The sequence below is a fragment of the Ostrinia nubilalis genome, chromosome 18 (assembly GCF_963855985.1).
Source record: "Ostrinia nubilalis chromosome 18, ilOstNubi1.1, whole genome shotgun sequence".
NCBI lineage: Eukaryota > Metazoa > Arthropoda > Insecta > Lepidoptera > Crambidae > Ostrinia > Ostrinia nubilalis.
In genome coordinates this window covers 7,200,493-7,227,770 of record NC_087105.1, presented here as the reverse complement: position 1 = coordinate 7,227,770, position 27,278 = coordinate 7,200,493, and the positions used below count along the sequence as shown (strand labels likewise).

General features: G+C 44.1%; 1 protein-coding gene and 2 long non-coding RNA genes across 6 annotated transcripts; 1 reads left to right on the top strand and 2 right to left on the bottom strand.

Annotated features, from left to right (window-relative positions):
• Positions 1 to 5,546: 5,546 nt before the first annotated feature.
• On the bottom strand, positions 5,547 to 6,110 carry LOC135080659 (uncharacterized). Its single transcript, XR_010259052.1, has 4 exons — positions 6,024 to 6,110; positions 5,893 to 5,948; positions 5,736 to 5,817; positions 5,547 to 5,661 (listed from the first exon to the last, which is right to left on the bottom strand). It is a non-coding gene; the product is annotated as an uncharacterized LOC135080659 (long non-coding RNA).
• Positions 6,111 to 11,157: 5,047 nt separating this feature from the next.
• On the top strand, positions 11,158 to 12,933 carry LOC135080875 (uncharacterized). Its single transcript, XM_063975604.1, has 3 exons — positions 11,158 to 11,333; positions 11,437 to 11,681; positions 12,440 to 12,933. The coding sequence occupies exons 1-3, from the start codon at positions 11,158 to 11,160 to the stop codon at positions 12,931 to 12,933; spliced, it is 915 nt and encodes a 304-aa protein (XP_063831674.1).
• Positions 12,934 to 16,045: 3,112 nt separating this feature from the next.
• On the bottom strand, positions 16,046 to 27,004 carry LOC135080646 (uncharacterized). Of its 4 annotated transcripts, none has more exons than XR_010259048.1 (3): positions 26,743 to 26,890; positions 24,246 to 26,274; positions 16,046 to 23,977 (listed from the first exon to the last, which is right to left on the bottom strand). It is a non-coding gene; the product is annotated as an uncharacterized LOC135080646 (long non-coding RNA). The 4 variants fall into 4 exon arrangements; XR_010259049.1 differs by having other exon boundaries at positions 16,046 to 24,540; positions 24,821 to 26,274; positions 26,743 to 26,877; XR_010259050.1 differs by having other exon boundaries at positions 16,046 to 24,540; positions 25,142 to 26,274; positions 26,743 to 26,867.
• Between the last annotated feature and the right edge of the window lie 274 nt (positions 27,005 to 27,278).

Genomic DNA, 27,278 nt, shown 5'->3' with positions numbered 1-27,278 from the left:
TATGACTTTAAACCGGTTTTAAAATTTTAACAGGGGAATGTTTTAATAATTTGAGGACAGCATTCTCAGAAGGATATTTTGATTAAAATTATATTGTAAACATTGTTTGTGATGTATTAAGATGCTAACTGTTATTGTTAATGTATTTGGATATTTTTTATTCAAATATCAACAGCAACATAATAAACATTTGTAACAATATGTGTAATTCTGGAAAAGGGACGTACCAGGGGACTGTGATTTGAGACGTTTGAGGTTATTTATTCGAATATTCCATGATTAAATAACTAAATATGCTAAGAATACCTAATTCTATGTCGGTATTGATACAAAAACCTGAGAAATTTTAAGGTTTACTACATAAATTTAGCTTGGGACAGCGATTTTCCATTTAGTGGAGAAATGCCCATATATTAAGGTATAATTGTCAAAAAAAATAAAAACAAAAATCACTAAAATCATTTTTCCTAATTAACTGAATGCGTTTACGAAGCACTTAATACGCTTATTAGGGGAGAGGGGGGCAGCTTTGAACAATTTTCATACTTTATTAAACATCTTCAAAATTTGAACGATTTCATTATTTTTTTCTTCCTAGATAGAGGTCATGGTTATCACACAACAAAATAATGATGTTTTTCTTAATTATTCATGAACGCTTATTAAGATATTTAGATTTTTGCACAGACCTGTAAACGTTCAAAACTGCCCCGTAGTCGGGGCAGCCTTGAACACGCCTGGGGCAGTTTTGAATCAGTATTTTTTTCAATGAAATAAAACTGAATATTTATGAATGTGTATTTTTAAAATAATTAATAAACAAAATTTTAAATGATCAGTGTCATTTGGGATCAATTTAACATGTTTATTTTATTTTACATCACTCTGTATAGGTGTACCAGAATCTCATGGCAAACAAAAATATTGGAAAAGTGTGTTTTTCATATGGCCATTGTCTATGGCTTTATTGTCACCTGTCAAAGTAAATCAAGAGATCTGTCAGCCGCTGCAGAAATTTTGTAATCTCTTCATGCCTATTTGTTATTTTTGTGAAAAAGACGAAAAAACTCAAGCAAGTCATATTGTTTTCAAAGTGTATTGTAAAATAAGGCATAATTCAAAGTCAATCTTTGATTTTAAAGCGCGGCGTTGAGTTGACAGTAAGTTGGAGTGAAATGTTTTGATACTTACCTACATTTAGTTTATTACCTAACTGCGTCAGAAGGAGGGTTATGATTATTGGCTGCTTTATCGGGGTTTTCAGGTGTATTTCATGCATTGGTGCAGAGGAATGGTGAAAATGTTATGACCATGTAAAGAAAATTGAAAAAGATTTTATCAAGCAAGTTTGAGTAATTGAAATGCTGAAAAAGCGATTTATATTATATTAATACCTCTTTAACTTGATCATCTATTTGAAGAACAAGAAATGCAAGTGAAGTTCTTAGAATCGTTTTCTAGTTCTGAATGAAGTGATAAGTTATAAGTATGATACTTAATAAAATTATTTACAGTAATATACGGTTTACTTATTTTTCAAGACATGTTCCTATGTTAAAAACCCGATGTATAACAACATTCTTCATACACATACCTAATATGTATAGGTAGGCATTCGTACTTCATGTTCATTAATATTAGTCATAAATAAAAATTAAACAGTATCAAGATCGTTTAATCCAATTTCCCCAGTATTGCACTCAACAAAGTTTATTTTCCCCATTTGCCATGAGATTCTGGTACACCTATACAAAGTAACACAAAACTTAAAGATATTATTAAAAAAAAAGTAAATATAAGATATATCAATTAACTAAATACTAATAAACTTTCTGTTTAATGACACATCAAAGACAAAACTGCATAATTGAAAAAATATCAATCAACTACTAAAACTAGCTTTTGCCCGGACTTCACCCAGCTTGAAATTTTATCTGTCACAGTAAAGCAATCTGCTTATTTTTTATGTAAAAACCTTCTACGAAGTATTAGAAAACTTAAGGTTTCATAATACCACTTAAAGAAGAAAATTTATAAAGTTCAAAGGTGCCCCAACCATTTCGTTCAAAGCTGCCCCATGGGTATATTTCCAGAAAAAAACATAAATTTAATAACGGAACATACTTTTATATCGCAATTTCTTATCAAATCTTCATTGAAACTATTTAAACTTCCATATAGTAAACAAACCACTCACTATTTTATAAAACTACGTCCACAAAATCCTTAGAACCAAAATAAAAAAGTGCGAAATTGGCAGTCAAAAACAAAAAACCACTTTTGCCGGTTAACCTACAGTTAGATATTAAAAATGAGATGTGACGGCTATGCGCATCAGTGCTGGCAATATAAATTATGATTTATACCATAATCATTGTAGCCTAAACCAGTGATTTTTAAAATCATTTGTTCTAAGCTGCCCCTGTCCAAAGCTGCCCCCCTCTCCCCTACATGTAGTTTTAAGAGCTCTATGAAGTATTATAACAATTCTGAATTAAATGTTATTAGTTAACGAGTGAGAATATTTTTGCATAATTTTGAAGTAAAAAAATAGGTAACTTTGAATTTTTATACCGCGAAAACTACTTGGAATTTTCTAACGGGAGTTTTACTATCATGTTTGTATAACTGAGCTCTATACGGTTCATCAAATAAATGAGAATGTCCGATTATACAGTCTCATAACATACTGTGCACCGTTCTGAACAGTGTTTGCCAGTGGGTCTACGGGTAATTTATTTTAACCGGGGACATGTTGGGGGGACCACGGGTAAAAGCCGAAATAATTACGTTATTTATTTATTAGGACAAATACATGACCATGATTGATATTATTGGAGTCTGTGCTGGTATACTGAGCGGTTAGGTTCTTCCTAGATTACTGATCGGGAATCGAACCCGACTATGCCGAAAGCCAAAGGAAGAAAGGAAATGTTATCTGTAGTTAGATAATAAGATTAAAGCAGTCTGTATATAAATAGTGGGTACAGGTAAAGTGTAGGAAAACAAAAAGTTTTAATTAATTACATTTTATTTCGAAAGGAAATCTCACAACTTTGATGGTTCCTATAAAAGATGATGAATGTTGCAAGATGATTTTACCTGAAAAAGAAACAAGAGATATAATTATTGGGGTAGCTAGGTATTTTAAATACAACATTAAAAAACGAATTCTAGCTATTTAACATTATTTTTTGAATCATTTTTTTTCTATGCTCTTCCCATGATTCGGGTGATTTCATAAAATTTAATAGTAGTCCCAGTCTCGCACGAATAGATGGTAGGTAGGTAGATATATTTTTTTTAAATATAAAAATGATATAAATTATCTTTCCTCTTTATAGTTAAATGGAAACGTGGATCTTACCTATATGATTGTGCAATTTAATTGTATTTTCTTGAACTGCCTTCTTCATTGGGTTGATGTAGTGTTCTTGAATCCCTCCTCCTCCTCCTACTCCTCCCTCGCATGTCTTCATCGTTACAGTATCTGTTTTGGGTTTATTCTATTAATATATCTTTTTAATTATTCCAGTTTTGGTATTTCTTCTGAAACATCGCAGCATCACGCATTCTTCTTATGATCAATGTTTTGGATTTGTTTTTGTAGTTTATTCTTTTACATTTTTTTCTCTTCTCTTTCGTCATATTTGCAACATCATCTGGTCCTCTTCTTTTCCGTCTTATTTTTCTTGGCAGCATTTCATCTCTTCTAGTTTGTTAATGTTAATACTTAGCGGCACCTGCTTCTCTTTTTATTCGACTTCAAGACAGGTAGTAGAATTTATCAAAAAGGAGAAAGTTCTAGTTCTCAATTCGCCTGTATATTTTCTTCAGATCTTCGTATTCTCAGGTTTTCTTTTATAGTTTTCTTCATATCCGCAGAATTTTCTTCATTGTTGTAGTTTTTTTTCTTGTTAACTTTAATCTGCGCAGTGGCATTAGTCTTATTTTTTTCTTTTCGCAGCGTCATTTGCTCATATTTCTGTTCTTGTAGTTGTGTTATATTTGTGTTGCTTTTTCTTTAACTTTGCAGAGATATTTTATATTTTTTCTTCTAATTTTCATTCTTCATCTTCGCAGTGGAACCGGCTCTTCTTTTATGATCTTCGCAATGAGACTTGTTCTTCTTTCTTGAATTTCTTTTTCTTCATATTCGCTATGGGATCTGTTCTTCTTTCTTCATCTTCGCATTGGGATTTTCTCTTCTTTCTTGTAGTTTTCTTTCTTCATATTCGCAATGGGATGGTATCTTGTTTATTGTAATTTAGCTTTCTTCAGCTTTGCAATGGGTCCTGCTTTTCGTCTTCGCAATGGGATTCTCTCTTCTTTCTTGTAGTTTTCTTTCTTCATCTTCGCAATGGGATTTTTTCTTCTTTCTAGTAGATTTTTTTCTTCGTCGTTGCAATGAGATTTTCTCTTCTTTCATGTAGTTTTGTTTTCTTATTCATCTTCGCATTGTTATTTTATCTTTCGCTTTCTTAATTTTCGCAATGGGATGGTATCTCCTTTCTCGTAGTTCTATTTTTTTTTATCTTTGCAATGGGACCGGTTTCTATTTCTAGTAGTTGGTTTACTTTCTTCATCTTCACAGCAGTACCTGCTCTTCTTTTCTTTTTCTTCTCTTTGCATGTTCTTGTCTTCTTTCTTCATCTTCCAGTGTTCTTTCTTCATTTTCCAGTCTTCTTTTGTCGTCTTCCAGTCTTCTCTCTTCGTCTTCCAGTTTTTAATCTTCATCTTAGTCTTCTGACTTAATCTTAAGTCTTTTCTCTTCATCTTAAATTATCTTTGTCTTCCAGTCTTCTCTTCGTTTTCCAGTTTCTCTCTTCATCTTCCAGTCTTCTCTACGTCTTTCAGTCTTCTCTACGTGTTCCAGTATTATCTACGTCTTCCAGTCTTCTTTACGTCTTTCAGTCTTCTCTCTTCGTTTTCCAGTTTCTCTCTTCATCTTCCAGTCTTCTCTACGTCTATCAGTCTTCTTTCTTCATCTCCCGGCGGCACCTCTTCTTTCTTTATCTTAGTAACAGCATTTGCTTTTGTGTCTTAAGGTTTTGTTTCTTCATCTTTGTCTTCCAGTCTTCTTTCGTCGTCTTCCAGTCTTCTCTCTTCATCTTCCAGTTTTCTTTCTTTATCTTCTAGTCTTCTCTACGTCTTCCAGTCTTCTCTCTACGTCTTCCAGTCTTCTTACTTCATCTCCCGGCGGCACCTCTTCTTTCTTCATCTCCCGGCAGCACCCTTCTTTCTTCATCACCCGGCAGCACCTCTTCGTTCTTCATCTTCTAGTCTTCTCTCTACGTCTTCGTCTTCTTTCTTCGTCTTCGTCTTCTTTCTTCGTCTTCGTCTTCTTTCTTCGTCTTCTTTCTTCGTCTTCCAGTCTCCTGTCTTCATCTTCTTTCTTCGTCTTCCTCTTCTTTCTTCGTCTTCCAGTCTCCTGTCTTCATCTTCTTTCTTCGTCTTCATCTTCTTTCTTCGTCTTCCAGTCTTCTGTCTTCATCTTCTTTCTTCGTCTTCTTTCTTCGTCTTCCAGTCTCCTGTCTTCATCTTCTTTCTTCGTCTTCGTCTTCTTTCTTCGTCTTCCAGTCTTCTGTCTTCATCTTCTTTCTTCGTCTTCATCTTCTTTCTTCGTCTTCCAGTCTTCTGTCTTCATCTTCTTAGCAGCACCTGCTCTTGTCTCTTTCAGTCTTCTTTCTTCATCTCCCGGCAGCACCTCTTCTTTCTTCATCTCCCGGCAGCACCTTCTTTCTTCATCTCCCGGCAGCACCTCTTCTTTCTTCATCTCCCGGCAGCACCTTCTTTCTTCATCACCCGGCAGCACCTCTTCTTTCTTCATCTTCCAGTCTTCTCTCTACGTCTTCGTCTTCCAGTCTTCTGTCTTCATCTTCTTAGCAGCACCTTCTTTCTTCATCTCCCGGCAGCACCTCTTCTTTCTTCATCTCCCGGCAGCACCTCTTCGTTCTTCATCTTCCAGTCTTCTCTCTACGTCTTCGTCTTCCAGTCTTCTGTCTTCATCTTCTTAGCAGCACCTTCTTTCTTCATCTCCCGGCAGCACCTCTTATTTCTTCATCTCCCGGCAGCACCTCTTCGTTCTTCATCTTCCAGTCTTCTCTCTACGTCTTCGTCTTCCAGTCTTCTGTCTTCATCTTCTTAGCAGCACCTTCTTTCTTCATCTCCCGGCAGCACCTCTTCTTTCTTCATCTCCCGGCAGCACCTCTTCTTACTTCATCTCCCGGCAGCACCACTTCTTTCTTCATTTCCCGGCAGCACCTCTTCTTTCTTCATCTTCCGGTAGCACCTCTTCTTTCTTCATCTCCCGGCAGCACCTCTTCTTTCTTCATCTCCCGGCAGCACCTCTTCTTTCTTCACCTTCGTAGCAGCACCTGCTCTGTATGTGTGCCTTTCTATGGCATCTCTTTTTAGGTATTATAATTTTGCATTTTAATGAGGATTTAAACTAATTTCTTTTTTTTTCATCTTCGTCTTCATTCTTCATCTTCGTCTTCTTTCTTCATCTTCGTCTTCAATCTTCATTCTTCATCTTCAATCTTCATTCTTCAACTTCGCCTTCAATCTTCATCTTCCTTCTTCATCTTCTTTCTTCATCTTCTTTCTTCATCTTCGTCTTCTTTCTTCATCTTCGTTTTCTTTCTTCATCTTCGTTTTCTCTCTTCATCTTCATCTTCTTTCTTCATATTCGTCTTCTTTCTTCATCTTCGTATTCTTTCTTCATCTTCGTCTTTCTTTCAATGTTCCAACTTTCGTTTTTATTAGTTTTCGTTGTTTATTTGGGTAATTTTTTGTTATCTTTTGTCATCATTATATTTTAAAGAAAACTCATCATCAATTTTTTTATTCGTTGATTATGTACTATTTTAGATTGTGTACGTACATATTTACAAGGGCTGTATAAAGATAAGTTTCGTGGTATCATCTCCAGTCTGGTAACGTTCTATTTTTACTCTTCTTAATTTTTTATTTTACTTTTCTTGGTTAATTGTATCATACATTTACATGTTGTCCATAGTAGTCTATGCGCCATCATTTTTGATATTATTGTTAACGAATTTCTTTTATTAAATAAACCTAGTTTATATTATTACATTCATATATTTTTCTTTGAATTCTGTGAACAATGTTTAGATTAACTATACTTACGCACGACGTAAGAGTATACGTGTTAATTTTAATTTTGATTCTATTTTTTCAATCACATCCTTTCCAATTTATGTCTGAAAAATGTTTCGAACCTGAAAGAGGAAACTGTTAGGGACCCCACTTTTTCATTTTCTCTATCATTCGTATTCTTATCATTTTGTCTGTTGTTTTAAGTATTCTTCATCCAAGATTGTATTTCCAACTGCTTCGTCTGAAAGTGTTTTAGTTTCATTCACCTCATGTTTTCCTCTTATTTTACTTGTAATTTTGTTTCTTTTGTTTTTTGATATCTATGTCACCCTAAAATTAAAACGATGTGACTCCTGTTAGACCACTTACCTCCTTACGAGTTTTTCCATTTCTTAATGTAATTGTTTAGTTTTTCACCAATTTAGAGATTTATGCGACGCCAAACGATTTGTTTGTTACTTGATCTCATGTTGGGTAAGCAAGGGATGCTCCAAATCATTCGATATGTACAATTATTTTCATACTAGAAATGACCATGTGATTCCTGTATAACTCACCTCGTAAATATTTATTTCGTATCATCTGTATGAATTTCCTTTGTAAAAAATTTTTCGTTATTCCTTGAATTTTCAATTTGTTTCCTGTCTTATTTCTAGAACTCACTTTGTGTGATGCTGTGAAGACAGCTCCGATTTGAAGACCGCTGATTGCAATATTCATATATTATTACGTACAGTGTAAAATTGTCATTCGACGTTACTTTTCGGAGATATCCTGTTGACAATTCCATAATAGGAAACTCACCGGATCAACGATTTCTACGTCACTTTTGGGGTTGGGTCTTTTTTATAAAAATCTCTTATTACTCATTCAACACAGGACATTTTAGTAATTGTTCGCTATCTGTTGAGAAAAATGCATTATCCTTATCATATTATTACTCATGGTAATACATACGTGTAGCGTTGTTGTTTTATTAGTAGCCTCATTGCTTGTCATTCCATTCTGTTACGTTACTGTATTATGTTCATAAAGTTATCCAAATTCAATAAGACTGCTGGTGAAACTTCGTATGCTTGACTGGAAACCCTGAAAGGTCAAAATCTCCTCTTGCGGCTACGTTTTCTCTTCGTCTTTACCTTTTAAGAGTAGAAGTTGTTCATTTTCCTTCACCTTGTTCGATTCTGTCTGCATTTATTCTTCTGAAAATATTATTACTAATGCTTTTGCAACTTACCTGACTTATGGTATCTACGCTAGTAGGTTCTTAAGCGTATCTTTTTGATCAGATTTCCTTATTTCATTAGTTTATCTTAATACCACCAATTTTCCATGTATCATTAGAACATCTCTATTATCATTTGTCGATAGTTTTTGTTTCTGTGCTGAAATATTCAGACCCACCTCTAGTTGAAGAGTCCTCTTGATTGAAGCATTCATTCAGACGATACGCACCTTATATTAATACTGTTTCTCATTCGCATGCAGTTTCTCATACGATCCTCAAATATATGAGTATTTTAATTTAATTTATGTTTAAACTTATCTTATTTTTCCATCTCATCTGTAAAAGTTATTGTTATTGGTCTAACCTAGTGCTATAATTAGCAATCAGAATTTTATCAGGTAATTTGGTCTGGCAGATTTTTATCTGAAAACGAAACGTACTTACATTGTTTTCCTACTCTGTAGAAGAAACATAATTAACACAAAAACATCGTTATGAACAAGAAATTAATGATCAATAGAAATTAGATCAGTTTTCAATTATTTGTTAACTTACAGTTTTAAGTTTCCATTTCTGAAATGAACTGTTTTTATTTTTAAGGAAGTATATTTTTATAACTTACTTCTTGCATGAAATGTCTGAAAGTAACATTTTATAAATTCTTTTACAGATAATATTAATTTACTTACTGGAAATTTCAAGGCTGAAATAAACGTTCTATTATGATAGGAAATAATTATCATTGGACTTGAAAGTTCTCACTAAGTTACTTAAACGACAAGTTAAATTGTTTTTATATTCGTATTGATTAACTAGTACTAAAAGTATTTCTCGAAAGACTTATTTAAGATTCTATCAACTCACTCACAGTGCTGAAGGAAGAAACGAAGTGAAGTTAGTAGTCTCCCATCACGTAGTCAAGCGGAGTAGAAAAGTCTCTCCAGGCTGACTGCATCGCTGTGGAGACGCCCGCAGTCCTCCGACCAGACGAAGTGGGGAGACGCCTCTACAGGCTACGGCAGCGCTGCGGAGACGCCCGCAGACCTCCGACCAGGCGAAGCGGAGACGCCTCTACAGGCTACGGCAGCGCTGCGGAGACGCCCGCAGACCTCCGACCAGGCGAAGCGAAGACGCCTCTACAGGCTGACGGTAGCGCTGCGGAGACGCCCGCAGTCCTCCAACCAGGCAAAACGGAGACGCCTCTACAGGCTACGGCAGCGCTGCGGAGACGCCCGCAGACCTCCGACCAGGCGAAGCGAAGACGCCTCTACAGGCTGACGGTAGCGCTGCGGAGACGCCCGCAGTCCTCCAACCAGGCGAAGCGGAGACGCCTCTACAGGCTACGGCAGCGCTGCGGAGACGCCCGCAGACCTCCGACCAGGCGAAGCGAAGACGCCTCTACAGGCTGACGGTAGCGCTGCGGAGACGCCCGCAGTCCTCCAACCAGGCGAAGCGGAGACGCCTCTACAGGCTACGGCAGCGCTGCGGAGACGCCCGCAGACCTCCGACCAGGCGAAGCGAAGACGCCTCTACAGGCTGACGGTAGCGCTGCGGAGACGCCCGCAGTCCTCCAACCAGGCGAAGCGGAGACGCCTCTACAGGCTACGGCAGCGCTGCGGAGACGCCCGCAGACCTCCGACCAGGCGAAGCGAAGACGCCTCTACAGGCTGACGGTAGCGCTGCGGAGACGCCCGCAGTCCTCCAACCAGGCGAAGCGGAGACGCCTCTACAGGCTACGGCAGCGCTGCGGAGACGCCCGCAGTCCTCCGACCAGGCGAAGCGAAGACTCCCGCAGTCCTCCGACCAGGCGAAGCGGAGACGCCTCTACAAGCTGACGGTAGCGCTGCGGAGACGCCCGCAGTCCTTCAGCCAGGCGAAGCGGAGACGCCTCTACAGGCTGACGGTAGCGCTGCGGAGAAGCCCGCAATCCTCCGACCAGGCGAAGCGGAGACGCCTCTACAGGCTACGGCAGCGCTGCGGAGACGCCCGCAGTCCTCCGACCAGGCGAAGCGAAGACTCCCGCAGTCCTCCAACCAGGCGAAGCGGAGACGCCTCTACAGGCTACGGCAGCGCTGCGGAGACGCCCGCAGTCCTTCAACCAGGCGAAGCGGAGACGCCTCTACAGATTAAGGCAGCGCTGCGGAGACGCCCGCAGTCCTCCAACCAGGCGAAGCGGAGACGCCTCTACAGGCTACGGCAGCGCTGCGGAGACGCCCGCAGTCCTCCGACCAGACGAAGTGGGGAGACGCCTCTACAGGTTACGGCAGCGCTGCGGAGAAGCCCGCAGTCCTCCGACCAGGCGAAGCGGAGACGCCTCTACAGGTTACGGCAGCGCTGCGGAGACGCCCGCAGTCCTCCGACCAGGCGAAGCGGAGACGCCTCTACAGGCTGACGGTAGCGCTACGGAGACGCCCGCAGTCCTTCAACCAGGCGAAGCGGAGACGCCTCTACAGGTTACGGCAGCGCTGCGGAGACGCCCGCAGTCCTCCGACCAGGCGAAGCGGAGACGCCGTACCCATATATCCAGTATTGCGGTCAGCCTGTAGACTGCGATGCTGCGCAGATGGCTGCTGCGGTCCTCCGACCAGGCGAAGTGGAGATGCCTTCAACAAGCCGGCAGCAGCGCTGTGTAGCCGCGATGTTTAGCTGCGCGGAGGCCCCTGTACAGGCTGAGACGCTTACAGGCGGAGTCGCTGGCTGTATCAAAGTCTTGCAAAACGTTGCAGTGCTGTGCAGGCCGCTTCAGGCAAGGTCGGGCAGAAGGAGGCGCCGGCTGCATCGAAGTCTGGCGAGACGCTGCTGCAGGCATGTCAGTGCTGTGCAGGTATGTCAGTGCTGTGGAGGCCGCTTCAGGCGGGGTCGGGCAGAAGGAGGCGCCGGCTGCGTCGAAGTCTGGCGAGACGCTGCTGCAGGGATGTCAGTGCTGTGCAGGCCGCTTCAGGCAGGGTTGGGCAGAAGGAGGCACCAGCTGCATCGAAGTCAGGCGAGACGCTGCTGCAGGCATGGCAGCGCTGTGAAGTCGCTTACAGGCCGGGCCGGACTGAGCTGAGTCGCTGGCTGTATCGAAGTCTGGCAAAACGTTGCAGTGCTGTGCAGGCCGCTTCAGGCGGGGTCGGGCAGAAGGAGGCGCCGGCTGCATCGAAGTCTGGCGAGACGTTACTGCATGCATGGCAGCGCTGTGAAGTCGCTTACAGGCGGGGCCGGCCTGAGGTGAGTCGCTGGCTGTATCGAAGTCTGGCAAAACGTTGCAGTGCTGTGCAGGCCGCTTCAGGCGGGGTCGGGCAGGAGGCGCCGGCTGCATCGAAGTCTGGCGAGACGCTGCTGCAGGCATGTCAGTGCTGTGCAGGCCGCTTGCAGGCGGAGCCGGGTAGAGGGGAGGCGCCGGCTGCATCGATTCAGCACTATACGCTGATGACGTGGACCGGTTCAGACGCTATTCCAGTCGTCTTAATACAATGGGAGGTACTCAGAGGTGATGTTGAAGCCAACGCCAGACTGGATTACGCGACCAGCACTGAAAGAAATATACAATTTCTTTTGTCATAATACCTTACGGTTTTTTTCATCAGAAGGCTATTTTGTACATTTTTATTAGCTCAATGACTTACCCGAAGTAACTGTCTCAGTTCCAGCTAGAAAACTCTGCGTCTGTCTAATTAGCTGGGCTAAGCAGTCTGACGGTAGGCTATGTCGCGATGTCTGCTGCTCAAATACGCTGGTCAGCTGAAGCCAGACGCTAACGCTCGTTGTGCAGCAATCGAAAATTGCAAAGCAGACAGCCCGGCGAAGACTCGTACACTCGTGAGGAAGCACTGAAAGAAATTGAGATTACCTTTTATCACATACCTTACTGCTTTACAGCTTATGGAGTTTGAAATGGTTATCAGAAGCAGTATGATTTTTAGATTTATGACTCACCTGACGCTGAAAGATGCAGTGTAGGCTCAGGATGTGAGGCTAACAGGCTGGCAGTAATGCTGGGATGTCGCCCGCAGTCGCGAGGCTAGGCAGTGCAGGCTGGCGGCAGCGCTGCAGAGACGTCTGCGCCCTGCAGTCGTCAGGTCTGGTGGAGCAGGATCGCTTGTGCAGGCTGGTTGCAGCGTTACGGAGACACCAGTCACGAGGCCAGGCAGTGTGGACTGCTGTACCGGAGACGCCCCCACAGGCTGGCAGCACCACTGGGAAGCAGAGACCAGGCAGCGCACGTAGAGACGCTTGCCGCACCGGAGACGCCTGCAGTCGCGAGACCAGGCAGTGTACCGGAACCGCCAGCTGCACCGGCGACGCCTCTACAGGCTGGCGGCAGCGCTGCGGAGACACCTGCAGCCGCGAGGCCAGGCAAGGCAGCGACGCCTGCTGTACCGGAGACGCCTCTACAGCCTGACGGCACGGCTGCGGAGACGCCTGCAGTCGCGAGACCAGGCAGTGTACCGGAACCGCCAGCTGCACCGGCGATGCCTCTACAGGCTGGCGGCAGCGCTGCGGAGACGCCTGCAGTCACGAGGCCAGGCAGTGTACCGGAGCCACCAGCTGCACCGGAGACGCCCCCACAGGCTGATGCTCACGGCTGCGGAGACGCTTGAAGTCACGAGACCAGGCAGTGTACCGGAGCTGCCAGCTGCACCGGAGACGCCTCTGCAAGCTGGCGGCAGCGTTGCGGAGACGCCTGCAGTCACGAGACCAGGCAGTGTACCGGAGCTGCCAGCTGCACCGGAGACGCCCCCACAGGCTGATGCTCACGGCTGCGGAGACGCTTGAAGTCACGAGACCAGGCAGTGTACCGGAGCTGCCAGCTGCACCGGAGACGCCTCTGCAGGCTGGCGGCAGCGCTGCGGAGACGCCTGCAGCCACGAGACCAGGCAGTGTACCGGAGCTGCCAGCTGCACCGGAGACGCCTCTACAGGCTGGCGGCAGCGCTGCGGAGACGCCTGCAGCCACGAGACCAGGCAGTGTACCGGAGCTGCCAGCTGCACCGGAGACGCCTCTACAGGCTGGCGGCAGCGCTGCGGAGACGCCTGCAGCCGCGAGGCCAGGCAAGGCAGTGACGCTTGCTGTACCGGAGACGCCTCTGCAGGCTGGCGGCAGCGTTGCGGAGACGCCTGCAGTCACGAGACCAGGCAGTGTACCGGAGCTGCCAGCTGCACCGGAGACGCCTCTACAGGCTGGCGGCAGCGCTGCGGACACGCCTGCAGTCACGAGACCAGGCAGTGTACCGGAGCTGCCAGCTGCACCGGAGACGCCTCTACAGGCTGGCGGCAGCGCTGCGGAGACGCCTGCAGCCACGAGACCAGGCAGTGTACCGGAGCTGCCAGCTGCACCGGAGACGCCTCTACAGGCTGGCGGCAGCGCTGCGGAGACGCCTGCAGCCGCGAGGCCAGGCAAGGCAGTGACGCTTGCTGTACCGGAGACGCCTCTGCAGGCTGGCGGCAGCGTTGCGGAGACGCCTGCAGTCACGAGACCAGGCAGTGTACCGGAGCTGCCAGCTGCACCGGAGACGCCTCTACAGGCTGGCGGCAGCGCTGCGGACACGCCTGCAGTCGCGAGGCCAGGCAAGGCAGCGACGCCTGCCGTACCGGAGACGCTTCTACAGCCTGACGGCACGGCTGCGGAGACGCCTGCAGTCACGAGACCAGGCAGTGTACCGGAGCCACCAGCTGCACCGGAGACGCCTCTACAGGCTGGCGGCAGCGTTGTGGAGACGCCTCTACAGGCTGGCGGCAGAGCTGCGGAGACGCCTGCAGCCGCGAGGCCAGGCAAGACAGCGACGCCTGCAGCCGCGAGGCCAGGCAAGACAGCGACGCCTGCAGCCGCGAGGCCAGGCAAGACAGCGACGCCTGCCATACCGGAGACGCCTCTACAGGCTGGCGAAAGCGTTGCGGAGACGCCTGCAGTCACGAGACCAGGCAGTGTACCGGAGCTGCCAGCTGCACCGGAGACGCCTCTACAGGCTGGCGGCAGAGCTGCGGAGACGCCTGCAGCCGCGAGGCCAGGCAAGACAGCGACGCCTGCAGCCGCGAGGCCAGGCAAGACAGCGACGCCTGCCATACCGGAGACGCCTCTACAGGCTGGCGAAAGCGTTGCGGAGACGCCTGCAGTCACGAGACCAGGCAGTGTACCGGAGCCACCAGCTGCACCGGAGACGCCTCTACAGGCTGGCGGCAGCGCTGCGGAGACGCCTGCAGTCGCGAGGCCAGGCAGTGTACCGGAGCCACCAGCTGCACCGGAGACGCCTCTACAGGCTGGCAGCAGCACTACGGAGACGCCTGCAGTCACGAGGCCAAGCGAACTCCTGCAGCACCGGAGACGCCTCTACAGGCTGGCGGCAGCGTTGCGGAGACGCCTGCAGTCACGAGACCAGGCAGTGTACCGGAGCTGCCAGCTGCACCGGAGACGCTTCTACAGGCTGGCGGCAGCGCTGCGGAGACGCCTGCAGTCGCGAGGCCAGGCAGTGTACCGGAGCCACCAGCTGCACCGGAGACGCCTCTACAGGCTGGCGGCAGCGCTGCGGAGACGCCTGCAGCCGCGAGGCCAGGCAAGGCAGCGACGCCTGCAGTAAAGGAGACGCCTCTACAGCCTGACGGCACGGCTGCGGAGACGCTTGCAGTCACGAGACCAGGCAGTGTACCGGAGCCACCAGCTGCACCGGAGACGCCTCTACAGGCTGGCGGCAGCGTTGTGGAGACGCCTGCAGTCGCGAGGCCAGGCAGTGCAGAATTGCCTGCAGTCACGAGACCAGGCAGTGTACCGGAGACGCCTTTACAGTCTGACGGCACGGCTGCGGAGACGCCTGCAGTCGCGAGGCCAGGCAAGGAAGCGACGCCTCTACAGCCTGACGGCACGGCTGCGGAGACGCCTGCAGTCACGAGGCCAGGCAGTGTACCGGAGCCACCAGCTGCACCGGAGACGCATCTACAGGCTGGCGGCAGCGCTGCGGAGACGCCTGCAGCCGCGAGGCCAGGCAAGGAAGCGACGCCTCTACAGCCTGACGATACGGCTGCGGAGACCCTTGCAGTCACGAGACCAGGCAGTGTACCGGAGCCACCAGCTGCACCGGAGACGCCTCTACAGGCTGGCGGCAGCGCTGCGGAGACGCCTGCAGTCACGAGGCCAGGCAGTGTACCGAAGCTGCCAGCTGCACCGGAGACGCCTCTACAGGCTGGCGGCAGCGCTGCGGAGACGCCTGCAGTCACGAGGCCAGGCAGTGTACCGAAGCTGCCAGCTGCACCGGAGACGCCTCTACAGGCTGGCGGCAGCGCAGCGGAGACGCCTGCAGTCACGAGGCCAGGCAGTTTACCGGAGCTGCCAGCTGCACCGGAGACGCTTACAGGCTGGCGGCAGCGCTGCGGAGACGCCTGCAGTCACGAGGCCAGGCAGTGTACCGAAGCTGCCAGCTGCACCGGAGACGCCTCTACAGGCTGGCGGCAGCGCTGCGGAGACGCCTGCAGTCACGAGGCCAGGCAGTGTACCGAAGCTGCCAGCTGCACCGGAGACGCCTCTACAGGCTGGCGGCAGCGCTGCGGAGACGCCTGCAGTCACGAGGCCAGGCAGTGTACCGAAGCTGCCAGCTGCACCGGAGACGCCTCTACAGGCTGGCGGCAGCGCAGCGGAGACGCCTGCAGTCACGAAGCCAGGCAAGGCAGCGACGCCTGCCGTACCGGAGACACCTCTACAGGCTGGCGCTGCGGAGGCGAACGCCTGCCGCACCGGAGACGCCTGCCGTCGCGAGGCCAGGGAAACGCTTATCGCACCGGAGACGCCTCTACAGGCTGGCGGCAGCGCTGCGAAGACGCCTGCAGTCGCGAGGCCACGAAAGGCAAAGGACGCCTGCTCTGCCGCACCGGAGACGTCTCTACAGGCTGGCTGAAGTACTACCGAGGCGCCTGCTGTCTTTAAACAATTTGTTTGCCTATCTTAAACTACGACTATAGCTCAGAAGGAGCTAGGAAACAATGTCTACTGAATTAATACACACACTAAACGAAAGAACTGCTTACTCAAACACAAGACACACTACTTCAAATCAGTCTTTTCTATGTCCAGTATTCTAGCTTCCACAAGATGCAATAAAATCGGTGCAGTTGGTTACCAGTTTAAACAAATCACTTCTTGAAGCCGAGGTGTTTGGTAATAGGTGTGGCGGATATGCAACACGAAGCTCGTAAACCAGCACCAGTTTATCACTTATAATACCAATGCACCCTTCTGTAAAATGCAAGCATGTCTACGATTGCACATACCCAGTCACAGGTTAGGAAAGAGAAAAAATTATCACGCATTTTGAGCACAAGTAAAACCCAAAGAACATACCTAAATACATACGCACAACACACTTACATACCTACGTAAGTAGTTAATTCCCAAGAAACATGACCACAGTTTTAATCTACTTTTTTTTTGTAGATCCATTGGAAGCCACACAGTGCGCGCGGTACTCATAAACTGCTAACACAAAAGACAGTCAAGTATGCTGCTAGTGCATGCTGCACAAAACTAATAATGGACGGTCTTCAAGTTTAGTATCACAAACACAAAGGTGGGTTACCAATATCATAGCGATGAAAACATAGCCAAGAGTGGTGCACCTTTCCGTCTTGTAGTAGGTACCAGTGATGTTGATGATGCTTATATCGGAGAGAGCTGGTGACGGTGACTAATCCAAGCATTAGGCAGAAGACAGGATTATCAAAATCATGCATCTCACTTATCGGTTGCTTCTAAAAGATTAAATGTGTTTTGCTTGCAGTACTCGTAGCACATTCCATAAGTAGTCCGAGGATCCGTGGCTTAAAGGTACGTGTGAGTAATAACAAGACTGTGAAGAACTATTAGTACATACTTTATCACAGCATATTCTGTCAGGATTGCATCACCGTTAACACATATTAGCTACTTAAAAGTTTCGTTACCAAAGTATAGGTCTCTTCCCGGCTGTGATATTTAGTAGACTGCGTATGAGGGGTCGGAGATGACATTTCTATAACTCGCAGCGAACAACTTGTAGTCTTCCCAGTGTAATTCAATCTTATAACATTCGTTGATTTATTCTACTTAGATTGGCGCACCTACATCGATGTGAGATTCACCTTCAATAACGTGCAACGTGCGTCGAAACTGCAAAATATAAACTGCATGGTTTCCATACCTCCTGAGAGGCCGTAGCTTAGGAATATACCTGGTTACTGGGTAGTAAAAGTAAAATCGAGGAAGTCAATATCTTGGTGGTAAGGCGATCATAAAAGTACGTAAAATTACCAGTTCAGAGCCGAGTTGACAAGGTGGCGAGGATACATCTTGCACTATTAGTAGATGAAGCACTCTTTTCCCTTACACATGGAGGCGGTCTACTGTGAAAACACGAAGTGTAGATAATACGCCCTAGGTCATACCTTAATGGCAGACTTATTTACTCGTAGTACAGAAACATTTTCTTTTTATTTGGCCGAGACTTCAAGACATTGTATTTTGAGGAGTAATAGTCAAGAGTTACCATTTAAAGATCGAAAGTAGTAGGTACCCTGAATATGGTTGTTGGATTTGACTCGCAGATGCTGGGCAGGTAGATCAGATCATTCCTCTTGAAACCTTGTGGATGCTGCAAATCAGGATCTTTGGTCCTTTCACTTGGGATGCAAGGTACTCCGACTGTAAAATACGAACAGAACGGATTGTCCCGAAGCCTCGTAGCTTGGGAATATTTGACCAAGAAGCAGATTGATCTAACTAATTGTTTATCAAAATTTATCTGATTACCACCAGGGTCGAATTGAAAGTTGATATCTCGATGCTGCGAAGATCAGGATCTTCCATACTTTGACTTGTGATGCAAGATACCCCGACTGTAAAATACGAACAGAACGGATTGCATGTCCCGAAGCCTCGTAGCTTGGGAATATTTGACCAAGAAGCTGATATTGATCTATGTAATTGTTTATCAAAATTAATCTGATTACCGCCAGGGTCGAATTGAGAGCTGCTATTATCTGGATGCTGCGAAGATCAGGGTCTTCCGTCCTTTCACTTGGGATGCAAGATACTCCGACTGTAAAATACGAACTAAATGGATTGTCCCGAAGCCTCGTAGCTTGGGAATATTTGACCAAGAAGCAGATTGATCTAATTGTTTATCAAAATAAATCTGATTACCACCAGGACCGAATTGAGAGCTGATACCTGGATGCTGCGAAGATCAGGGTCGTCCGTCCTTTCACTTGGGATGCATGATACTCCGACTGTAAAATACGAACAGAACGGATTCCCTCGTCCAGAAGCCTCGTACCTTGGGAATATTTGACCAAGAAGCACATATTGATCTGATTGTTTATCAATTTATCAAAATAATCTGATTACCACCAGGGTCGAATTGAGAGCTGATATCTGAGTGCTGCGAAGATCAGGATCTTCCATACTTTGACTTGTGATGCAAGATACCCCGACTGTAAAATACGAACAGAACGGATTGCATGTCCCGAAGCCTCGTAGCTTGGGAATATTTGACCAAGAAGCAAATATTGATCTAATTGCTTATCAAAATTAATCTGATTACCGCCAGGGTCGAATTGAGAGCTGGTATTATCTGGATGCTGCGAAGATCAGGGTCTTCCGTCCTTTCACTTAGGATGCAAGATACTCCGACTGTAAAATACGAACTGAAAGGATTGCATGTCCCGAAGCCTCGTAGCTTGGGAATATTTGACCAAGAGCAGATATTGATCTGATTGTTTATCAATTTATCAAAATAATCTGATTATCACCAGGGTTGAATTGAGAGCTGATATTATCTGGCTGCTGCGAAGATCAGGGTCTTCCGTCCTTTCACTTGGGATGCAAGATACTCCAACTGTAAAATACGAACTGAACGGATTGTCCCGAAGCCTCGTAGCTTGGGAATATTTGACCAAGAAGCAGATTGATCTAACTAATTGTTTATCAAAATTAATCTGATTACCACCAGGGTCGAATTGAGAGCTGATATTATCTGGATGCTGCGAAGATCAGGATCTTCCACACTTTCACTTGTGATGCAAGATACTCCGACTGTAAAATACGAACAGAACGGATTGCATGTCCCGAAGCCTCGTAGCTTGGGAATATTTGACCAAGAAATAGATATTGATCTAATTGTTTATCAAAATTAATCTGATTACCGCCAGGGTCGAATTGAGAGCTGGTATTATCTGGATGCTGCGAAGATCAGGGTCTTCCGTCCTTTCACTTGGGATGCAAGAAACTCCGACTGTAAAAGTCGAACTAAACGGATTGTCCCGAAGTCTCGTAGCTCGGGAATATTTGACCAAGAAGCAGATATTTATCTGTTTGTATATCAATTTCTCAAAATAATCTGATTATCACCAGGAGCGAATTGAGAGCTGGTTGCTGCGAAGATCAGGGTCTTCCGTCCTGTCACTTGGGATGCATGATACTCCGACTGTAAAATACGAACTGAAAGGATTGCATGTCCCGAAGCCTCGTAACTTGGGAATATTTGACAAAGAAGCAAATATTTATCTAATTGTAAGTAATTTATCAAAATAATCCGTTTACCGCCAGGATCATCGTTTTCAAGGAACTTTGCCGAGAGGTGCTCCTCTTCGCATTGTAGAATTTGTAGACAGCTCAGTTACATACAACATAACGCCGCGCCGTAGGATTTATCGATGTAGGTACAGGAAAGCTTGGCTAGGTAGCATCAGCACTCTTCACCCATATTGTGCTCTGGCTGCGAAAACACTAAGGGAAGGTCATGTGCCCGAGGTCTTACCTCTAGCCGACTACGTTTCCTTTTACGGAGATGCAGTTAAACAAATCTAGCGAAAACAAAGCACGGCATACCCTGGCGTTTAGATTGACGCAGCAACTTCGATTTGGTGAAGACAGAATGTTCTCTGGATGTTGGCAGCAAACATTTTCTACGATGTCAACTACCGCGCCGCCCTCATCAGTGTCGCATCGTGAGTTGAACCGCATATGCATCGTAGTGGTGCCATTGTACTGTTTAAACCTGTATAATTTTTCAGCGTTCTAACTGCCTTGCAAGCAGGATATTTGCTGTGAAAACATAAAACTTACGCATTGTCTATCCTACAGTTTATGTTAATTTTTAACCATTTTCCGCATTAGTTCGGGAATCTACATAATTATACAAAACTTACGAGTACCTACACCTGGCTTGTGCGCTTTACATTAGGTGGTATTTGCGGTCGATTCATTACGCAGTTATGCCACTCATCATAACAGGCTGGTCGGCGATTGATTATAGATAAGCCCAAACGATTCAGTTTTACACGCTGCTTTGCTGCTAGCATTGATTTTTGGCTGATAGAGGCATGTACCGGATAACTGCAGAAAGGACCATTGCACTTCAGAATACTCGCGTTGTTCGATCGAACCGGATATCAAAGAAGCTGCAATAACATTAAGCAAACAAATTGCGTTTCTGAGGCTTTCTCTCTCAGTCGCAGGTTATTTACAAAGAATAATGCAAAAGGCGTACCCTCAGAATAAGTAGCATCACCAGCGTCACGATGTTAGTCACCAATAACTTCACTTTCGAAAGATTCGTTACTCATTGTGGTCTACAGCTGAGTTTAAAAGTTACCATGCTTTAAGGCTTCCTCGATGCATTTTTCATAATCACGTAGGAAGCAAGGATATTGAATGAATGTGGTATTAATGGACCATTGGCAGCCCTGGAAGAAACTAAATTAGTATCTTTTACCCGTCGAAAGGCCTGGCTAATAGGCTGCCGTTGCAATAAGAAGTTCTTAGGCCTCCAAACAGTTCCACAAGCGGTTTCAACATCTGGAGGGAAAAGATTTCATAGCATGCAAGTTCTGTGACACACAGAGCTAGGACTCACTACTTGCATTTAATGGGTTGGATGATGATGCATGTCTTCAAATTATGGTGGTTCCAAATTTCCACAAAAACAATACTTTCTGGATTCGGGAGGCATTGGATCTATTTTTTCAGGATCTTGTTCTTGTAACAGAAACTAGGTAGGTACCATGAAATGTAGCAGCATTTTGCACACATCTTGGATAGGTGATCCAAATCTATTTCTGCCATGCTGTAAACATACGACTTCATATCGCAGCTGCATATGCACTAAAAAGAAGAGAGAGAGAGAGAGAGAGCGAGAGAGATTTGTGCAATTTGATTTACCGTGTGACTGGTTGCAAGACTTCACCAGAAGTAGAGACAAGCAGACCGGAGACCAGAGTTTGTAAAGTGAAATACGTTTAAATTTAACCTTGATTCAACTGGAATCTGTAGCGTTACGCCGAGGTGTTTTCAGCAAACGAAGATTGACTTATTGACATAATGAAATGAGTTACTTAGTTGTAAACAGCAGTGCAGCCATGCGTGCCTGCTATATTGCGGATGAACGTGGCAACATCAGTATCAGCTTTGCAGACATCTGTGTACATAGACAAGGCAACGTAATGGTCGGATCGGGTTGCATAAGCCGCAACCAATAACAAACCTAATGTCTAGAACTTACATATCGCTCAAATTAACTATAGCATAACATACCAGTGTCCATATAGTAGGAAAGATTATATTTACAGCCTCCACCCAAAATAATTCAAACTCATTCGCTATAAAAAGCCATTCGCAGAATTCACATTTTGTACAGTTTCTTCTAGATTATTTATTGCTTTGCATGATTTTATTTTCTTTGAACTACTTCTCAAAGGAAATATTAACAGTATTGAGAATCTCCAATGCTCGTCGCTGCGCCAAAGCTCGTCAAATGCGTGAAACTCGTTTTATTGTTACATTTTGTTAGGTTTTATTGCAATCACTGGATCAGTGGGTAACCTAGGCTAAACAGACACACGACACTGAAAACCTGGAATAATTATGATTATGCGCAAGCGCAACTTCTAACGAAACGTGCGTTCTTCTTATGCCGCCCAGAAGTATAGTCATTCAATATCCTAATTTGTGTATTTGGCCCTTTTTAGGGCATTTATTGTATTAATACTCATCACCTTCTTGAAATGTTTTCATTTATCTTGCAATTTCAAATTAGATTTATAATATTTGTTGTCACATAATAGGTAGGATATTCGCATTTTCCTGTTCAATCTTGGAACCTAAACAAATAAAATTTAAACAATCTAAGACTGCACAAGCAGTCCAAATGTAAAACAAGCTCAACGAAAAAAGCATGAACCATACACCATTGAACGATAGCTCTGCAGAGGTAGTTTAATTTATAACGAGTGGTGTATAAAAGGTGTAATCAGTGTTTTTTTCGTATTAATCAGTATTAATTACTTAGTTTACGATAAAAACAAATTGACATACCAACATGCAGCATCTACACACCAATAAGTATGTAATGAAAAACAAACGGAAAATGTACCTCCTTCATTTTGATTATCAAACTGATGGCTTTAATTTTCCATTCAAACATCACACATTACTTACACGAGTTCTAAGTTATTTCCCTGTTACAGAAAATATCGTGTAGTGGTAGGGACTCATTGGTCACATAAATCTTGCATTTTCTTTTAATGGCTTAGCGTTAGTGCAACTTCAAATGAGATAAATTCCATAAAACAGCTCCAATGTTTCAAAAAATATTTCTCGGGAGGGTCCAGGTTTATAATAGCTCCAGTTTATAATAATATTGAAGAAAATATTAATATTGTAGTGGGCGGACAATATGATGTATTGATGTCCATGGTAGTGGTATAGACAAACAGAAATTCCCACATTCCAAGTCTGGGATCAGAGTACTCGACATGCTTCGTTCAGGAAATGACAGCCACCTAGCTATACAAAACACAGGGGAAGCAACATACGAAACATCGAATATGTTAGGAAAAATAAAGTTCAACTCCAATAGAAAAGTGCTGTGCCGTACTATCGGCATTCTAAATACTTAATAGAACATAATATTACAAAGGAATATTAAATAAATAAATAAATATATAAAATAGAATTAATGATGTTAGATGAAAAAATAAAAATAAAATGATGTTGGGAATACCTGTGTTAAACTCGGAAATCATTAAGTTTTGTATTTGTAAGAGATCTGCCAGATGTCTGGAGTTTGGGTAGTTCGGATCCATTTGACTTTGTGATGATAAGTTTTGAAGGAATGGTAATTCGGTGGGAGTCCTAGAATCTGATGAAGACAGGATTGTCTGAAGGAAAATATTATATGCGACGAATAGTCACAATAATTTTGTAGGTCTCCTGTTTGTAGAATATGTGTTGCCAATTAGGCTATTTGTGGTCCATTTTATGACTCCAAATATTGGAACATTTCTATATCGATATTTATCGTCCTTTGAAATAACCTGTAAATGTCATGATATTTTCGAAGCAAAACACGACTTGCGAACAAGTCCAGCGAAGTCAGATATATTTACAATAGCTTGATTAGGATTTCGTTAAAAATACCTCTAATGTTCATAGAATAAATTATTTATATCGTATAAATTTTCCAGGATTTCAATTTGTATTTTAATAAGTGCATTATCTGGTTTAAATATTGGTTTATCTTGGATCATCTTAGTTGTGAATTCGAAATATTTCAGCTACAACAACTGTCTCTAATGTCGCAAACTGCAGTGTTATTTTAAAAAGACATTGAATTAGGTAGTTTTGAATCTGAAAAAAATAAAAGTTGAAAGCTGTATAGATTCCGCTTTTACTACAAGCAGAATCGTAAACAAATTCATGTGATGAAACTATCTACCACTTACCAATAAATTCAGATTTTTACAGTTACTAATAGGCATAGATTTGTTGTCTAGGATAATAATAGATTTATCATAAACGTTAGATGCAATCAATGTAAAACTGACAGCACTATGCGAAAGACCAAGCAGCTTTATATTTGTTCCTAATTTTACATTATAGACTTTACTCCACTTACCTGTGCTTTCAACTCTTCAAACTCGGTCCTTTCGTCACAGTCAATCAGACAATTATCAAGAATTGCACCCAACCTCGATGCTAATTCTATAATTTTCAATCAGGCATTTGTTCTGCGTATTTTGATTATATAGGGCAACCTGTTAGGTTGTACTAAAATTGTGGTACATCATTGGACTTATCTGTTCGTGATGTCCATTTTCTAATGAGAACTGGAGACGATAGCCTTCAGACTTGAGTTTCGTTTCGCGGCGTGAAACTGCGGTTCACGTCTACTTCGGCTCGAGTCCAGTTAGCTGTGAAGTTTACACATTCATATCAGTAAATGGTTTCGCAATTACCTACTTGTTGATTACGTCGATGATGACGTAATCGTGGTTCAATTAGAGTCGAGAGATTATTGTTAAAAGTATTGTAAGGTAGCTTATTCCAAATATCTTTCTCAAACAATGTTATTTATCACATAAGAGTAAAAATGACCCATTTTATTAAGTATCATTATTATCAGAATAAATGATTATAATATCCCTAAACCAGATCAGTAAAGAAATTAGATGCAGTAGTCAGTAAACTTACCATTATTGAATTACTAGATCTCCATTTGACCTCAATAGTTATTACAGCCTTATCATTATTGTTTATTTCTTGTATTTGAGATTATAATTTGATATGGATCCTGAGAATATAATTATTAGTCCTGCGTCCCGGAGATATATCAGCCCACACGTTGCGTTTGATTTCATCATGATTTCACTTATTTCTTACATTTTTTCGTTTTATAGCAACTAATTATGATTGTTATTATATTTAAAGTTCTCTGCTTGAGATTTGTCATGAAAGTGAAACATGCACTTGACTACTCATAGTTATCTGAAAAATTATTTGCCTGGTTTTTACCTAAGGTGAGAGCCGTAGTGACGGTTTCGGCAGGCGGGCAGCGGGGCACCGCCGGCTTCGGAGCCGGCTGGCCACTCCACAGCAGACAGCTCGATGGAGGCTGGTCGTGAGATGTCAGGAACAGGATCCGCTCGAAGCCCGCCAGCCGTCTGCCCTGCCCGTCTTGACGTCGCTACAGTATCGCTAGTTGGCTACTCCTCTAGCCCTGTTTGAGTGGAGTGTTATTTACGCACATAGCCCGTAGGCAGTTAAGAGTTAAACATTTCCTAAATACACGACCTGTGATCAGCAGGTACTTTTGATTATCATAATCAATTTGTATCACAGTCAGTATGAGTAATAAGAAACGTGGTAATTTTCCATTTACTTGTACAGCAATCGACTCACCGAGCGGGATGCGTCACACTTGTGTTTGTGTGTAGCTATGACTCACTTCGTGACCTCGTTTCTCCGTCGCGACGGAGACCGCAGATATTAGCTTGTTGCAGCCGCTCTGGCAACGTCTGGATTCTGAGGTCTAAAGACAAAGTTAACCAGAGGCCCCCGTGGGGGCCTAAAAGTACCTTCTAGCTAAGTGGTGAAATCATGACGCTATGTCCTATCTGTTACCTAGTCAGTGGGCTGACAACCGGGACTCGAGTGTATGTCCTCGCACGCAGCTTGTGTGCAGGCGTGGGTTACGCAGGAGGAGGCAATAGCAGCGCCCCGACCCTCGACCTTCCGCAGCGGATTCGTAATCGGCAGCTCGATTGCGCCAGCATGACGACCAAGTTTCTCCACGAAGTGAAGATGATGACTCATGGAATAATACATTTGTGTGTGGTGAAATATCAGTAAACAAAAAGAAATTGTATTGAGAACACTATTTGTTTTGAAAAATCTTTTATTATTATCATACTTAAACATATGTTACAATAATTTTCACTATTCAATATGAATAAACACAAATTCCGAATTTACCCTTTAGTAATAGAATAAATTGAAACATTTACAATTTAATAAAACTAACTAACTAAATAAATGCATGATACCGTTTACTACAAACCCATTTTGTGGCTAGCAGCGACCGCGCCCCAGCGGCAACCAAGATGGCGGCCGACGGATGGCAGACCCACGCGCGAAACGCAATGGGACTGTAATTTAGAAAAACATCCTACATAGTATATCACAGATACAAAATTGCTTTACATTACCTAGATTTTTAGTTTACTAGAACAGGTTTGACATTGTCTAATTCCTTGAAAAAGTTATCTAAACCGCTAAGATCGTTCTTCCATAGGTTATCGATTTTTTCACGCTGCTGTCGGGCCAATTCTTCCTCCTTGTTGCTAAGTCCGAGGTCTGCTTGCATCTGGGCCCACCGCTTGGCACGTTCACGTTGTTTCATAAGAAGTTCGTTCTCAGCACGTAATAGGGAGTTACTCAAAATAGCGATTATCCTCAAATCGCGCTTTCTCTTTGTCTTGGCGTTAACAGATTTACTTTTAACTTGTCGAACCCAGTTAGTGAGGGATTCGGTTTTACTTTCGCAAAAGTCAACAACAGATTTCTCTTTTGTATGGTAGCCCATGGTTAGAGATAGGGCAGAAAATATTACACACCTGAATCCGTACAGGCAAAATTCCCAATGGTGAACTCGAGGAGCACTTCACAACACAGTCACGTCTTCACAGCACAACGTCCAGATTTGAAATGTGGGCGCTTACGTCATGCGCGGCTTTTATACCTGACGCGCGAGGGGACCGCACTGCGCAGTATTCCGCAAAATGGCGGCGCCCCAACGGCAACGCGCATGCGCCAGTCCAACGAAAATAGACAATCAATAAAAACCTCGTTCGGAAGCGTACTCTTGACATATTTTGCTTGATTTTTATGACTTCAAATTACAAAAAAATAGGTTTTATGAAAAAAAGCAAACGAAGAAAACGAATAGACCGGGACCGGGATTAAAAATTAACCGTAACTTGGCAAAAAACATTTTTTTGGCCAAATAATTAATTAAATTAGTCTTTTAATTGCTGAAACTACCAATGGGTAGTTTATAATGATAAACATACAAAATCATAATTTAATGTTATTTTTTATAGTGTTTCATCTTTTATTATACATTCCTATGGCATTTTTGAAGAAACAAATA

Coding starts and splice junctions, on each gene's coding strand:
- LOC135080875 (XM_063975604.1), top strand. CDS start 11,158: ATGTCAGTGCTGTGCAGGTATGTCAGTGCTGTGGAGGCCGCTTCAGGC. Junction 11,334..11,436: donor ACCAGCTGCATCGAAGTCAG/GCGAGACGCTGC, acceptor AAAACGTTGCAG/TGCTGTGCAGGCCGCTTCAG. Junction 11,682..12,439: donor CGAGACGCTGCTGCAGGCAT/GTCAGTGCTGTG, acceptor TCGCTTGTGCAG/GCTGGTTGCAGCGTTACGGA.